The sequence below is a fragment of the Felis catus genome, chromosome B4 (genome assembly GCF_018350175.1).
Source record: "Felis catus isolate Fca126 chromosome B4, F.catus_Fca126_mat1.0, whole genome shotgun sequence".
Taxonomy (NCBI): Eukaryota; Metazoa; Chordata; class Mammalia; order Carnivora; family Felidae; genus Felis; species Felis catus.
Genome location: NC_058374.1, coordinates 65,035,547 through 65,050,607, shown reverse-complemented (window position 1 = coordinate 65,050,607; position 15,061 = coordinate 65,035,547). Strand labels below are relative to the sequence as shown.

General features: G+C 40.5%; 1 protein-coding gene across 2 annotated transcripts in view; it reads left to right on the top strand.

Annotated features, from left to right (window-relative positions):
• PKP2 (plakophilin 2) overlaps positions 1-2,063 on the top strand; it is a 96,489-nt gene extending 94,426 nt beyond the window's left edge. For both annotated transcript variants that reach the window (XM_045061643.1, XM_045061644.1), the window contains exon 13: positions 613-2,063. In XM_045061643.1, coding sequence (XP_044917578.1) covers positions 613-681 — 69 coding nt within the window. In that variant the 3' untranslated portion in view covers positions 682-2,063. The remainder of the gene's footprint in view (positions 1-612) is intronic.
• Positions 2,064-15,061: the final 12,998 nt, after the last annotated feature.

The window sequence follows — 15,061 nt, the reverse complement described above, 5'->3', positions numbered from 1 at the left end:
AAAGGTGAGTGTTGCAGTTAATAGGCAGATAATAGTGGTCCCCTGGTGAGAGATCACTAAAAACATTTAGCATTTTCTTGGGGCACCTGGGTGGCTCAGTGGGTTGAGCCGACTTTGGCTCAGGTCATGATCTCATGGTTCATGAGTTTGAGCCCCATATCAGGCTCTCTGTCAGTGCAGAGCCCTCTTCAGATCCTCTGTACCCCCCTCTCTCTGCCGCTCCCCTGCTCGTGTTCTCTCTCCCTCTCCCTCTCTCTCCCTCTCCCTCTCCCTCTCCCTCTCTCTCTCTCTCCCTCTCCCTCTCTCTCTCTCTCTCTCCCTCTCTCTCTCTCTCCCTCTCCCTCTCTCTCTCTCTCCCTCTCCCTCTCCCTCTCCCTCTCCCTCTCCCTCTCCCTCTCTCTCTCTCTCCCTCTCCCTCTCCCTCTCTCCCTCTCTCTCTCTCTCCCTCTCCCTCTCCCTCTCTCCCTCTCTCCCCCTCCCTCCCTCCCTCCCTCCCTCCCTCTCTCTCTCTCTCTCTCTCTCTCTCTCACAAAAAAAAAAATTTTTTTTAAACTGCATTTTCTTGGATGACAGTGTTGTTACCTTTCACATATCTGTTTGCTTATTCCAAAGGCTCAGTTTAAGAAGACAGATTTTGTCAACAGCCGGACTGCCAAAGCCTACCACTCCCTTAAAGACTGAGAAAATGAAACAGAGCTCTCCGAAATCTCAACCATCCGCAGCCATAAAAAAGCCCCAGAGGAAAACACCTATTTTTCTACTTCCCAGCCCAAGAAACCTCAAAAAAGCATGCCCTGTTTCTTATCCTTTTCTATTTCCATGGTCCCCAGAATCCAGAACACAAATAATCAGAATAATAATTTTATTAGTTTTCCAGAAGACTTTTGCAAGTTTGCTACCACTAGGCACTGGTAACAGGCTTGATTTTATCCTCCACTAGTAGTGGTCTTTGTGATCAGGGCTTATGGCACAGGGCCTCCTGGAAGCAAAACGTGGATTCATGTGGAATGGACGTAACAGAATAAGGAAAGAAGTCATTGTATGACTAGGATTTTAAAAGTATGATTTACATTTACGTTCCTTTCCCGTCTCCATGTTTTGTCACTCAAATGCACGTTGTTTCACCTTTGAGCTACGTGTGTGTGGTTCTGCGGTGTTGAAACAGAATGGAAATGACGAAGAATACTGACAGAGTTATCCAGGAGAAATTTTAATGGCAAAATTATATGTTTGTTTACTCTGTGCTTGTTTTTATCCTCTTGAATATTTTTTCTCTGATTTTAAATGAACTTAAAAGTTTTAGATCACAGCGTGCATGACTCTAAGAAAGTGAAATTGAAATGAAGTGATCATAGCGACTTTAAAAATCTTTTCAAAGGCAACTGTGCTTATGAAATTCAGTGTTCCCTCTAAACACCGTGTAAATGCTTTTCTTGCTCAAGGAAAATATGAATAACAACACCATTAAATGCAAATCTCTTCTGAATAGTAGGATTCGGTGTGATCTATCTCCTGGACTTTTTCAGTTACTGCCATGGGCTGATAGAAAAATGGACTCTATATTCTTCAGCTCCAAAAGGAACCAAACCTCTCAAACAGCTGGGTGAGCCCAGGGCACTGAAAACACAGCTCATTTTAATGAATTGCATCATCAACCAGCCCAACTTTGCCCAACATTTAAAAAAATAGCTCAGAGCCTCTAAATCTCATGTGATCTTCCTCAAGCCATTATTTTAAATGAAGGAAACTCTAGAGCAAAAAATGAAGACGTTATATTGAGGGAAAATATTTCAAGGCCACCCAGAAATGATACGAGAAACACTAATGTTGAAAAGTTGACAACCTCATTTGTCGAAGCAAACACTCTGTCAAGTGTTCTTACTGAGCTCTGATTAATACCATTTCCATAGAATTAGTCTTCTCAATTACAATTCTGTTATATTTTTCTTTTTTAAAAAAAATCCAACAATGTTTGCTGTAAGAGAGTAGGAAGGAAAAATGTCTGTCAGCTCCTTTTGGCCAGAAAAGTGTAATAGAAAATAAATTCCCATTTTCAATTTGAATGTGTACTTAAGTCTTTATTACATTTAGGCATTAAAATTATTTTAATTTGAAAAGCTCAATGGAGAAGACTTAGGTTTCTAACCTAGTTCAAAATGAAGTTAAATACCAATTTCTTTTTTAAATTTTTAAATGTTTATTTTTGAGAGAGAGAGAGAGAGAGAGAGAGAACGGGCGGGGGATGGGCAGAGAGAAAGGGAGACACAGAATCCGAAGGAGACTCCAGGTTCTGAGCTTTCAGCACAGAGCCTGATAAGGGTCTCATACCCACAAACCATGAGGTCATGACCTGAGCTGAAGTCGGACACTTAACCAGCTGAGTCACCCAGGCGCCCCCAGATGTCAATTTTTAAATACTAAAGAGAGAAATCATCTGTTTTTTCAGAGTTTTGATGAATACAGCATTTGGAGCATATTTATTCCTCCAGATAACTGAAGTATGTTCAAGAAGTTTCTATGGTTTTTAAAGCACTAGTAAAGCCTTCAATGACTTTAAACACGAAAGGAGGCAAAATAATGTTGCCTGCATTGGTATCTGTGTATGTCTGATTATTGTGTATTGTGGCATATGTGGTATGATTGACATGACATTTGAGGACTTGACCTTATAAACTTCAGTTGCTAAGGATTTAATACTTTGTAATTATTTCTATTCCTTCCCTAATTAATGCCTAAATTCTTTACTAACAAATACTTCCTATAAGAAAATGGGACTGGCTAATGACTAAAGCTTGTAAAAAAGGAGAGACCTACGAATGTGTTAGATTTTAGTAAATTTGAGGGGATCTGTGACCCTGAAAGGATAGACTCTGTCTGATCCCCATGTCCTGCTTTGTTCACCCTGATTACCAAAACCTCACTACTTTACTCTGTAGACACCTCTGAGGAGATCCTTGTGTGGTTGAATATCCATTTGGATCACAGTTCCACACAAAAAGTTCTTCTTTTTTTAAATGCATATCCTGACCTTGCCCATGTCATCAAGGGAACTGACAGGCTGAGCAGGGTCTTTTCGTGTATTTGTGCTGAGAGTTCCAAAGGGCTGCTGCCTTGTCAAGAATTCTTAATGGCATTCTGGAATATAGAAGGTTGCTGCCCTGGATTTCCATCGCTGGGAACATTTGTTTATATCTGATGGAAGTCACCAAAGGGTTATCTGGCAAGATAGGGGATTAACATGTCAAACGGGAAAAGAAGCAGCATTAGAAGATAGATAAACCTCTTTAAAACAAATGCAATCACCCTCCGAAGAAGCAATTTCTTAGAATAAAAAAAGGAAATAGGAAATACATATATTTAAATATATCCTTATATACATATACATACAACTTATTTGTACTGTAGTAGGAAATGAAATTTCCTCTAAAATGCGTAAAGAACTTATGCTTTGAAATGAGGATGACTTCAGCATGTTTGTACTTGGAACAAAATTGCAGAAGCCTCAAATCGGGATCTGAGGATTAAGACAGAATTTAGAGGGCATCTGGTCAGGTCCTCCTTAAAGTGACAGAGAAGAAAAATATGCAGTCACTCATTCAGTTCAGCATCACCCTGTAACTCACCCCAGTAACCGTTGCGTTAAAGTATTTGTTGTGGAAGAGAAAATAAATTTTAAAAAAGGAAACAGAATTTTCCAAATAAAATTCTCCTTTAGCTGTAACGTTTTAGTTTACAGTGGTCCTGACAGTTTCATCTCTCATGAAATAAACTTCAACCTTTTAAGGACTATAAGAAAAAGGAAAACTCTTCATATGATATATTCAGGAAAGAGAGATCAAAATGCCGTACGTTGGTAAAAGAGCTGTTTAAGAGCTGAAGGGAAAGCATTCTGAAGCCATGGTCGGGAGACACAGTTAAAGAATCCAGCAATAGTTTGCCTGGAAGAAAGGTGCCATGTTACCTGTCTTTAAATACCTGAAGGACCATTGTATAAAAGTTGGCAGTTTTACTCTAACCAAGTAGAGGACAGACCAGGGCCAGTAGGTAGAGACCTGGGAGAGTAGGTCTGACTAGACAGTAGTGACATGTATGGAGCACCCCTCACAGACTCCTTGTGAAGTATATACTCCTTTCTTTTTCTTTCTTCCTTCCTTCCTTCCTTCCTTCCTTCCTTCCTTCCTTCCTTCCTTCCTTCCTTCCTTCCTTCCTTCCTTTCTTTCTTTCTTTCTTTCTTTCTTTCTTTCTTTCTTTCTTTCTTTCTTTCTTTCTTTCTTTTTACATTTACACATGAAAATGATGTGAAGCAGAGAGAGGTTACATTCCAAAGAAACATAGCCCAAAAGTGCTGGCAGGCCATATAAAGCCAGGTGGGTTAGCTCCTCACCAGGGGTTCCTTGGAGACCAAGAATGGAAAATGTGTCTCCATGCTGGGGAATGTGGGGATCTCTTTGAAGAGTTAAGCGGGCAGTCTGACATAATGGTGAAGAGGACTCATTCTAGAACCAGACAGTCTGAGCACAAAGTGTGACTTCCCCATTTGATAGCTGGGGCAAATTTCTTACTCGGAGTCTCAGCCTTCTTTATCTGATAGGTGAGAATGATAGTAGTATTACTTCATTGGGTTCTTTTGAGGGTTAAATGTGTTCATAGTTGTAAAGTATTTAAAACAGTGTCTGACAGGGGTGCCTAGGTGGCTCAGCTGGTTGAGTATCCGACTTCAGCTCAGGTCATGATCCTGCGTCAGGTCAGAACCTGGAGCCTGCTTGGGATTCTGTCTCCCCCTGTCTCTCTACCAGTCCCCTGCTCACACTCTGTCTCTCTCGCTCTCTCAAAACTAAATATTTAAAAAAAATTTTAATGGGGCACCTGGGTGGCGCAGTCGGTTAAGTGTCCGACTTCAGCCAGGTCACGATCTCGCGGTCCATGAGTTCGAGCCCCGTGTCGGGCTCTGGGCTGACGGCTCAGAGCCTGGAGCCTGTTTCCGATTCTGTGTCTCCCTCTCTCTCTGCCCCTCCCCCGTTCATGCTCTGTCTCTCTCTGTCCCAAAAATAAATAAACGTTGAAAAAAAAAATTTTTTTTTAAAAAAAAGCGTCTGACAGTATGCAGCCAATAAATGCTAACTTACATTACTTGGAATTCCCTGGTTTGGAGGTTCTTTTCTTTTTAATCTGTCTCTTTTGAGTTTGTCTTTTCAGATATGGTTAGTTCGTTAAAAGCCCCAGTCTCCTCCACCCCCAGAACACACACACACACACACCCCTTAGAAGGCCAGGTAAAAATGAGGAAAACAAACACAGTCCAGACAAATGATTCTGAATGTCTGTTCCTCAGGACACAAGTCTTTGGGGAGGTATTTACAGGTGTTCTATGAAAAGGAATATCCCATAATCAAATACGTTTGGGAAGGGCTGAGTTATACAAGGATTGATTGTAAGACTTCTCAGAAGCTTCTTCAACATGTTGTTTCATTCCCACCTGGAGTGGCAGGAATCTGCAGACAGGAAAATAACTCAGAAGGCAGTTATTAGCCCAGAGGAGCAGGCTGAGGCAGCAACAGACATTCCTACATCCAGCTGATCAAACCTTGTCATAAATCTCACACCAAGAAGCAGTTAAATCTCTCAGAAGCCTGAATTTTGCCTCTAAGCTACTAAGATACAATGCATCTGGCAAGGAATAAAAAACAAGTCCAAACTTGCAGATTTTCGTACAACTATAATAGGATGTTCTTCCCAGCAACAACTAATCCTTTGGGTGTTTTACTTTAGGGAAAAAAAAAGAGGAAGAGTTCCACTTTTAATTATCTTTCAACATACATGTATTGAACAATTATTCCTAGAGCTAAGGACCAGTGAGATGCACTTTTATGAGGAAGTGCTCACAGATCAAAGCAAAACTGACTTCCCTGTGATGGACACTTGCACAGTTAAAAGTATCCTTTGCGTTATCTGGGAAAAGAAAATTCATTTCATTTCCTGGAGAATGAACTTCATCACGCTATAGGGTGACAGCTGCGCAGCTCTAGACTCCTACAGATCTTCTGGAATAGGGCTTTCTCATAAAACAAGAATGGTTAGCCTGAGAGGCAGAGGATTATTAAGAAGATACCTTCATTTTTAGCCAGAGGGAGTTGTCACAATTGATATCCTTTAATAAGAGTGTGTAAAAATTTTAATATTTAGAAAACTGACAAAGACATTTTTCCTCATGAATTTGTTTTACCTCTTGCTCTAATTGGAGATTTTTGCAGGTCCTAATTTAAAATATAGAAGTAATCTATTTTTGTGGTATTGCCTGAACAGCTTTCTATAAGAATTATGTGTGACATATTAAGTAGCACATTCCCACCTCTTTTGGTGACTCACACCTACTGTGACCCAGTTCCTCATCTCCTGTCCTGTTTCTCCTACTTTATCACTTACAATGCTTCATTTGCATTTAGCTACAAAAAAGTTCAACTCAAGTGACTTAAACAATTAATGTTTTTATGTCATGTAACAATAAGACCATGTTCAGGCTTGGGCTTGCTTATTTCAGCAGCTCATTGAAGTCATCAAGAACCTAGATTTCTGGGGCTCCTGGGTGGGTTGGTCAGCGTTGACTCTTGGTTTCGGCTCAGGTCATGATCTCACAGTTCGTGAGTTCGAGTTCCGCGTTGGGCTCTGCACTGGCAGTGTGGAGACTGGTTAGGGTCCTCTCTCCCTTGCTCTCTGCCCCTATCCTGCTCATGCTCGCTCGCTTGCTCTCTCTCTCTCAAAATAAATAAACTTTAAAGAAATAAAAAGAATCTAGATTCCTTTAGTCTTTCTGCTCTGCTTTCCTCAGCATTCGCCCCTGGTTGATGGCTCCATGTTGACAAAATGGTTGTAGCAGTTCCAAACATCCCATCATTTCAGGGCCATGTCCTAAGGCCAGAAGAGTAAGCATTCCTTTCTTGCCTCCTTCTTTCAATAAGTGAAGAAAACTTTCCCGGAAGCCTCCATCAGATATCCCTCATTTCATATCACCCAGAATTATATCACCTGTCAATTCCTAACTCAACTCCTAGTTAGGAAAATGAAGCTACTGTTCCTTTCTCAAACCAGGCACATTTCGCCCAAGTCTGGGCCTGCCTCCCCAGAAATTCAGGGATGGAGAATACTTGAACAAAGTCAGGGTTTAATTGGGCAAGGACAAAAAGGGCTGCAGAATAGTCAACCACCATTGCCTGCCATCTGTAGGGACCCTCAAAGAGGAAAAAATACATTTGTTAGCAAACTGACTTCATTTGGCCTCTAAGAGAAGTGTGCGCTTAAACACTGCTGGTAAAAGTGTGAGTTTGGCTGCCGTGGCTATTGCATTTAGGACAAAGTCTGTGAGGGTTTGTGGACAAAGAGGATAGAAGAGCTAGGAACTGCAGTTAAACCAGTAGTCGTGATTTCAAAGAGAATATGATGAAAGAAGATGGTAAAGCGGGTGCTCAGCCAAACAGTAGGTGTGGAGTAAAATCACTTCGGAGGTACGGTGCCTCTCTTTTTCATTCTCCCTTTCTTGACCTCTGTCATTCCTCACCTTTAACTAGTAATTATGGAACCCAAGTTATACCTTCATTGAGCAAGCCATCTTGGAAGAAAGTTGGCCTGAGCCTGAGGTGTTTGGATAATCTCATTTTCTCAGTGAGACATCAGTTTAGCCAATAGACACAACATGGATTTGAATTCTGACTTTACCTCTCACCAGATGTGTGACTCTGGGGAGTTACTTTAACTTTCTGGGTGTTTCACCTCCTTGGTGAAGTGGAGTTGACAATGACTGCTTCACAGGATTGTTGAGGGAAAAAAATAAGGTGATGTTTTCATCATGCTTGGTGCCTCAGCACTCAATACTTACAGGAGCCTTTACTACTTCCTATAGATCTGGCAGCACCCAAGGGCTCCTCGGCCTTCAACTTCCTCCTCCTGTTTCCATTCTCCTTGTCACAGTGGCCCAGGAATCCTGTTAGAGCAGAAAACAAATTTCATCATGATGAAACAGGAAGTGATAAGAGAGAGGGAAAATTACCTGCTGAATCTCCTCTCCCCCTTCAGCCCCTCCTCATGCCTCCTGGTTTCTCGCACTTTCTTTGGTAAATTTATTTATTTTGAGAGAGCACAAGCAAGCAGGGAAGGGGTGGAGAGAGAGGGAGGGAGGAAATCCCAAGTAGGCTCCATGCTGTTAGCGCGGAGCCCAAAGCAGGGCTTGATCCCACAAACAAATCCCATGAACCGTGAGATCATGACCTGAGCCAAAACCAAGAGTCGGTTGCTCAACCAACTGAGCCACCCAGGTGGCCCTGCTCACTTTTCTTCTACTGATCCGTCATGCACAACCCCAGTCTCTTGACCTGTTTCTACACCAAACTCTGTCCTCTAGAACAACTCAGATCAGGGAAACCTGCTAGGGGCACAAAGTGAAAAGACTCCCCTTACTGTGAGAGTTGCAGCAGGAGACAATATGTTCATGCTAACCCAGCTGGAAATACTGAGTAAGCTTTTCTATTAAAGGCATTTGTGCCACTTACGGTAAATAACACTTCAAGTCAAACAATAAAATTTAATGTCCTTTCCTGAAAAAAAATGATCTTTTTTTAAAAGTATTCTGATACTCTTCAAAAGTAAATGTTTAGGGGCACCTTGGTGGCTCAGTAGGTTGAGCGTCTGACTTCAGCTCAGGTCATGATCTCATGACTCGTGAGTCCGAGCCCCGCGTCGGGCTCTGTGCTGACAGCTCAGAGCCTGGAGCCTGCTTCCAATTCTGTGTATGTCTCTCTCTCTGCCTCTACCCTGCTCACATTCTGTCTCCCTATCTCTCAGAAATAAATAAACTTTAAAAAATGTTTTATGTTTGTATTGAAGTTTGATGTGGCATAGACTGCTCATTGCCCCCACTACGCCCTCTCTCAGCTTTTCCCAACACAATAGAGTATTGACAGGTCACATGGTACCCAGAGTAAAAACTGCATTTCCCTGCTCCCGCTGGCAGTCAAGTTGAAAGCATTTGACTAAATGCTAGCCAGTGGCATGGAAGTGTAATCCTACAGTCTCTCAAAACCTTCCTGAAGACCGTGGGCACATGCCCTTTACCCTCATTTTTCCGCGTTAGCCATTCTGCCTGGAATGCTGATACTCCCTACCAGGACCACAAGGATGAAGGCCACACTCTGGTGTGGCAGCACAGTGATCTCGGTGAAACTCGGTCATACGAGCTCTGGGCCACTCACCTTCAGACATTGCACACATGAGAGAGAAATACATTTTATTGGGTATAAGCTATTATTATTTTAGGTTTTATATCTCACAATCAAACTTAATTCTAACTATTACTTCTTGGCACTATTATATAGAGCAACATCAAATTAAGAAAATTTCCAAGCCAGAAGATATAGTGCTTCTGTCCTAGATCAAAAAGCCACCTAGAAGATTAAACTGCTAGCCAATATACAGAAGAAGAGAAGTAACTTTGGTGAATTAATTTTAAACTTGGATTCATTTATTCTGTTGATAAGGCACTTTACAAAGCAGTCTTCAGCCACATTGTGAAATTAATTCTGCTCAGTAGAAAGATACATTTTCAAGAGGGAACTGGAAGGTACAGGTTTGGCCAAATGGTGTCATCTTTCCTCTGGGAAGCACACCCTGGGTCATATTGCCTAGAGCGGAAAAAGTACGTGAAATACAATCCTTGTAAAACTGTGTGATTAGAGAAGCCTGTTTTCTACACTGTATTTGCTGACAAGTCAAGAGGAAACAGTTTCTGCAAAATGAAGAGCCATTAGGTGGCCAAACATTTCTATTTTTTTATTTTTGAATGTTTTTAAAGTTTATTTATTTTGAGAGAGAGAAAGGGAGAGAGAGAATCCCAAGCAAACTCCGTGCTGTCAGTGCAGAGCCCGATGTGGGGCTTGAACTCACCAACCGTGAAATCATGACTTGAACAGAAACCAAGAATCAGACGCTCAAATGACTGAGCCTCAAGCACCCCAGGTCACAGACATTTTTAAAACCTCTACTGGAAAACCATCTACAGCTGCCCAATACCCTGTGTCACATAGGAACTCTGATAAAAGGCATCCAATTTCTGACCTGCTTATTGTAGTGTTAGAAAATAATACTGGGCGCCTGAGTGGCTGAGTCAGTTAAGCGTCTGACTTAGTCTCAGATCATGATCTCACGGTTCATGAGTTCCAGCCCTCCATCGGGCTCTGTGCTGACAGCTTGGAGCCTGGAGCCTTCTTTGGATTCTGTGTCTCCCTCTCTCTCTGCCCCTCACCTGCTTGTGCTCTGCTCTCTCTCAAATATAAATAAATGTTAAAAATTAAACAAAAAAAATAATACCAAGTCATAATAAATAGGCCTATATTGATTTGTGGAATTTGCTTAATGGATCTTGTCTTTGGGCACCCAGCACTTCTTGTAAATTCCCTCCTGTGTCACAGGGGCTAGAATGCAAGGAACTACATTTACACTCTCCTGCTGCTAGAGTTTTGTGTGCAGCTGGGGTTCTGCCAACATGATGCAGGTTGGTAGGAAGGCAGAGGCCATGTTCTAGCTATTGTTGTGTTTGGCAAGCAAGTCCCAACAGATGTTAAGTGTACCAATGTCCAGTCACCAGCCTCACAAGTGTTGGCAGTGTTGGCAGTCATGACGATGACAGATGTGATGGCAGGAACCGTAGCAGCTGGCCTATGTTCTTCCCACTCTTCCATGAGTGTGTGAACATCCAAAGTCCTTTAGACTCATATACCTAGAGTGAATTCTGTTTTCTGCACTGAACCTGGTATGGTATTCCAGTCACTTATATTTGCTAGGAATTGCGGAAATCTGTTTCCCAAAAGAGCCTAATTGTTAACTGTGTTCTTTAACATTAAAAAGGGATCTTTAGTATATCATAAAGATTTGTATTTGTTTTTTTTAATGTTTATTTATTTTTGACAGAGACAGAGCGTGAGTGGGGGAGGGGCAGAGAGAGAAGGAGACACAGAATCCAAAGCAGGTTCCAGGCTCCCAGCTGTCAGCACAGAGCCCGATGCGGGCTTGAACTGACAAACTGCGAGATCATGACCTGAGCCAAAGTCAGACACTTAACCAACTGAGCCACCCAGGCACCACAAGATTTGTATTTCTTAAATGTTGAGCTCACCTTAAATATCTGGTTGTTTTACATACAAATATAAGTTTTCTATAAAATTTTTACTTGATCTTTGGTTGATATGCTAATAAGTTTAACAGAGTAATTTACTCCAAATAATGAACACCTTCATTAATTACATTCAGTTAAGCATGTTAAACAATAATCACAAAATTTCAATGTATCTCAAGGCCTTCATACATGTTACATCATACAGATATTTAGCTAAACTTTTCCAAGCAGTTAAATGGTGCTAAAAAAAAAACCTGAGGATAAAGACTTGAAATATCCAATTCCTTTAGACAGTCAAATACTATTTATGAACTAAAGCAAATACCTTCCTCATAAAAATCACAAGACTAACATTAATTAATTATTTCATATCACAGCTACAGGGGTGCCTGGCCGGCTCAGTCAGAAGAGCATGGGAGTCTTGATCTCGGGGTCATGAGTTCAAACCCCACATTGGGTGTAGAGATTACTGAAAAATAAATAAATAAAGTTTAATAAATAAATAAATAAAATCACAAGCACAAAAAGCCAGATACCCTTAATTATGTTGAATGTGTGAAATAACAAACAGAGACAGATTATAATGATGATTTTAAAACTTGTCTCTAGGTGTACATAGAAGTATTAAAATTATTATTTTGACTTATGTCATCTTTCCTATAATAGCTAGAGTCTTTTCAGGGCCACAAAGTCACTTATATAACTAAAGAAAACAGTATACCTGAAACTGATATAATATATTTAACTCTACTGGAATTTTAAAAAGTAATAAAATTTAAAGTAAGTTATATAAAGAAATAAAAATAGGAAAAGCAGACTTACCATCTTAGGATGGCTAAGTTCATTTGGTGTGAAATCCAGGACCAAAATGCTATCACAGGTGTGATCATAGTCCTAGAGATTCCAGGGGGGGTCTACGTGCTGTTTCCTTTTGATTCTACAGGAACCACCCAAACCACAGATGACCTCTCTCTGTCCTTTCTCACAGATTATCCTTAGAGTAATAGGACTTTGGAAGCACATGTTTTTTCTGCTACCTAGTCCCCTTCCTCAACCACTAACGACATTTCGTTATCTTACTTTAGTGGGGTGAACTACTTACTCATATGTATACACACACAATCACACATACCAAGTGAGATTGCAACAAATCTCTGCTGCCTGATTAGAGTTAACTGAATCTTGCAAGTAAGCACACACACACACACACACACACACACACAGAAATTAATGTGTTAACTTTATTACTTATAAAGCCATTATTTTTTAAACATCGTATGGACATTGCTGACTTTTGGCCCTGATACAAAAAGTCTACAATAATTACAAATTAGAGACAGCATTCCTTTGGGGGAAAAAAAAACACACCTTCTTCCTTTTTCCCTCCTGGGGAAAAACCCGTTGTCTCTGAGAACATAATAGATTTGAACTCATGGGAAATGAAAGGCACTTCCAGGTCTTGAATTTATATCCTACTTCAGAGAAATTTTTCTGAATCAGGAAAACTTAGCAGTTTTAGATGTTTTTAAATCACTTTTGAACAGACCCCTACTGGGGGTTTTGCTTTCAAGAGTTTTAGTTAAATTTTGACTAGTAGATAATTAAAGCCATTGATTTGTTCTGTGTTTAGCTACTTGAAATTACACTCAGGGCCAAAGTGTCTTGTAGGAATTTCTTCTTCATCAGATAAACCATTACAGAAAGGTCATTTCTAACAATGCTATACTTGGCAAATTAATCTTTTTTAAAAAATTCTTCACAACATTAGTGTACTATAAAAACCCAAGTGATTAGCCAAACTCCTCATTGTTAGAGTTGTAAACTGAAGTTAACATTTCTTGACTCACTGCCGTGATTCATTATTTTGAATAGGTGTGTTCTGGGCTGAGGCCCCATGTTTGAAAATCACAGCAATAAAACCCAGATAATCAGAATTATTCATGACATGCTTATACACAAAATTTGTTTCTGTATACCACGGTTATTATTAGCTTTGTTTATCCTTTTAACCCCATTATTTAAAAAAAAATTAATGTTTTTATTTATTTTTGAGACAGCAAGAGAGTGTGAGCAGGGTAGGTGCAGAGAGAGGGAGACACAGAATCCAAAGCAGGCTTTCCAGGCTCTGAGCTGTCAGCCCAGAGACTGACGTGGGGCTCGAGTTTGAACTCACAAGCCGTGAGATCATGACCTGAGCTGAAGTCAGATGCTCAACCGACTGAGCCACCCAAGCACCCCTCCCAATATTTTTAAAGACAGTAATTCCTCATATAGTCTTTCTACTGTAGAATCAGTTTATTAAACAATAATAAAGCATTTTATTTTTGAAAAATTTTTGTAATATTAATTATGCTCTGACAAAAGCCATCCAGTCGTTGTAGGCCAACAGAGTCTGATTAGGTGGAAGACATTTCTGTCAAAACAAAAAGTTCCTAATTGAAGAGGATATTTATATCTGGTCTGTGCCATTGCCTGGAAGTCAACAATTAGAGATTAAGGCTCTGGTTAGCATTGTTAGGCAGAAAAACACTGAAGTAGGATGACTCCATTTATATAAATTTCAAAAACTAAACTAAAAAAATATCGATTAGGAATAGATATTTCTGTGTCTTTAAAAATCATTAAAAGAATGCATGTCAAGAAGTATTTAAGAACACACGTAAAGAAGATATTTGCTCCTTGCTTGCCGTGTTGAGCACAGTGCTATATCAGTAAATGGACACGACAACCATTCTGTAATGCATGCAGAGCTGTGTTTAAGAACGCTTGAAATAAAGATGTTTATGAGGAAAAAAAATCATATTGTAGGTTGAATTGTGTCCCCAAACCCAATCTGACTGGTGTCCTTATTTAAAAAAAATACTTAAATTAAAAAAAAAAGCTATAAAGAGTAGCTAGTAAATGATTAACACCAGACTTCGGTCAGCAGTTACCTCCCGAGAGAAGGATACAAGTAAGGAGATTTATGTGGGGGATTCCAAGGTATTGGAAATGGTGTATTTGGTATACATATATTGTGAGTTCTCTAGTATGATATATGTCATGATTTAAAAGTTTAAAGCTAATTTAAAAATTAAAGATAAGCTTCCATGATTAAAAAATGAAAGGCTCTGTGCTGACAGCTGCTTCAGATTCTGCAGCTCCGTCTCTCTGCCCCTCCCCCACTCACGCTCGCGCGCGCGCGCGCGCGCGCGCGCGCGCTCTCTCTCTCTCTCTCAAAAATCATTAAAAAAAAAAAAAACATTAAAAAATTTTTTTTAAAACGTACCAGAACTCTGAGCAGAGTCACACACATTTGTCCCACCCCCATCTCTCCTTAGAGGCTGTTGTGTTCCACCAGGATCCCTGACCCCAAGTGTTGAGCACACACCCCCAGCTTTTGGGAGTGTTAGCAAACGCTGCCTGTGAGCTGAGTCCCTCTCTGGGACTTACTTTTGGCTAAAGATAGCCATAAACCCAAGATAACACCCCCTTCCCGGAAAAAGCCCATATCCACAGACCGGTTAAATTGAGATTACTGGCATACCTCCTTTTACTGCACTTGGCTTTATCTCGCTTTCCAGATAGTGTGTTTTTTTACATATTGAAGGTTTTGGCAACCCTGCAACAAGGAAGTCGATCGATCCCATTTTTCCAACGGCATTCTGTTCACCTCATGCCTGTGTGCCATATTTTGATAATTCTCACAATATTTCAAAGTTTTTGTCGCCTGTGATCAGTGATCTTTGTTATGGTCACCTGTGATCAGTGATCTTTGATGTTACTATTGTAATTGTCTTAGGGCATCGTGAATCATACCCACATAAGACAGCAAACTTAATTGATAAAAGTGTGTGTTCTGACTGCTCCACCAACCGGCCATTCCCCCATGTCTCTTCTCCGGGCCTCCCTATTCCCTGAGAC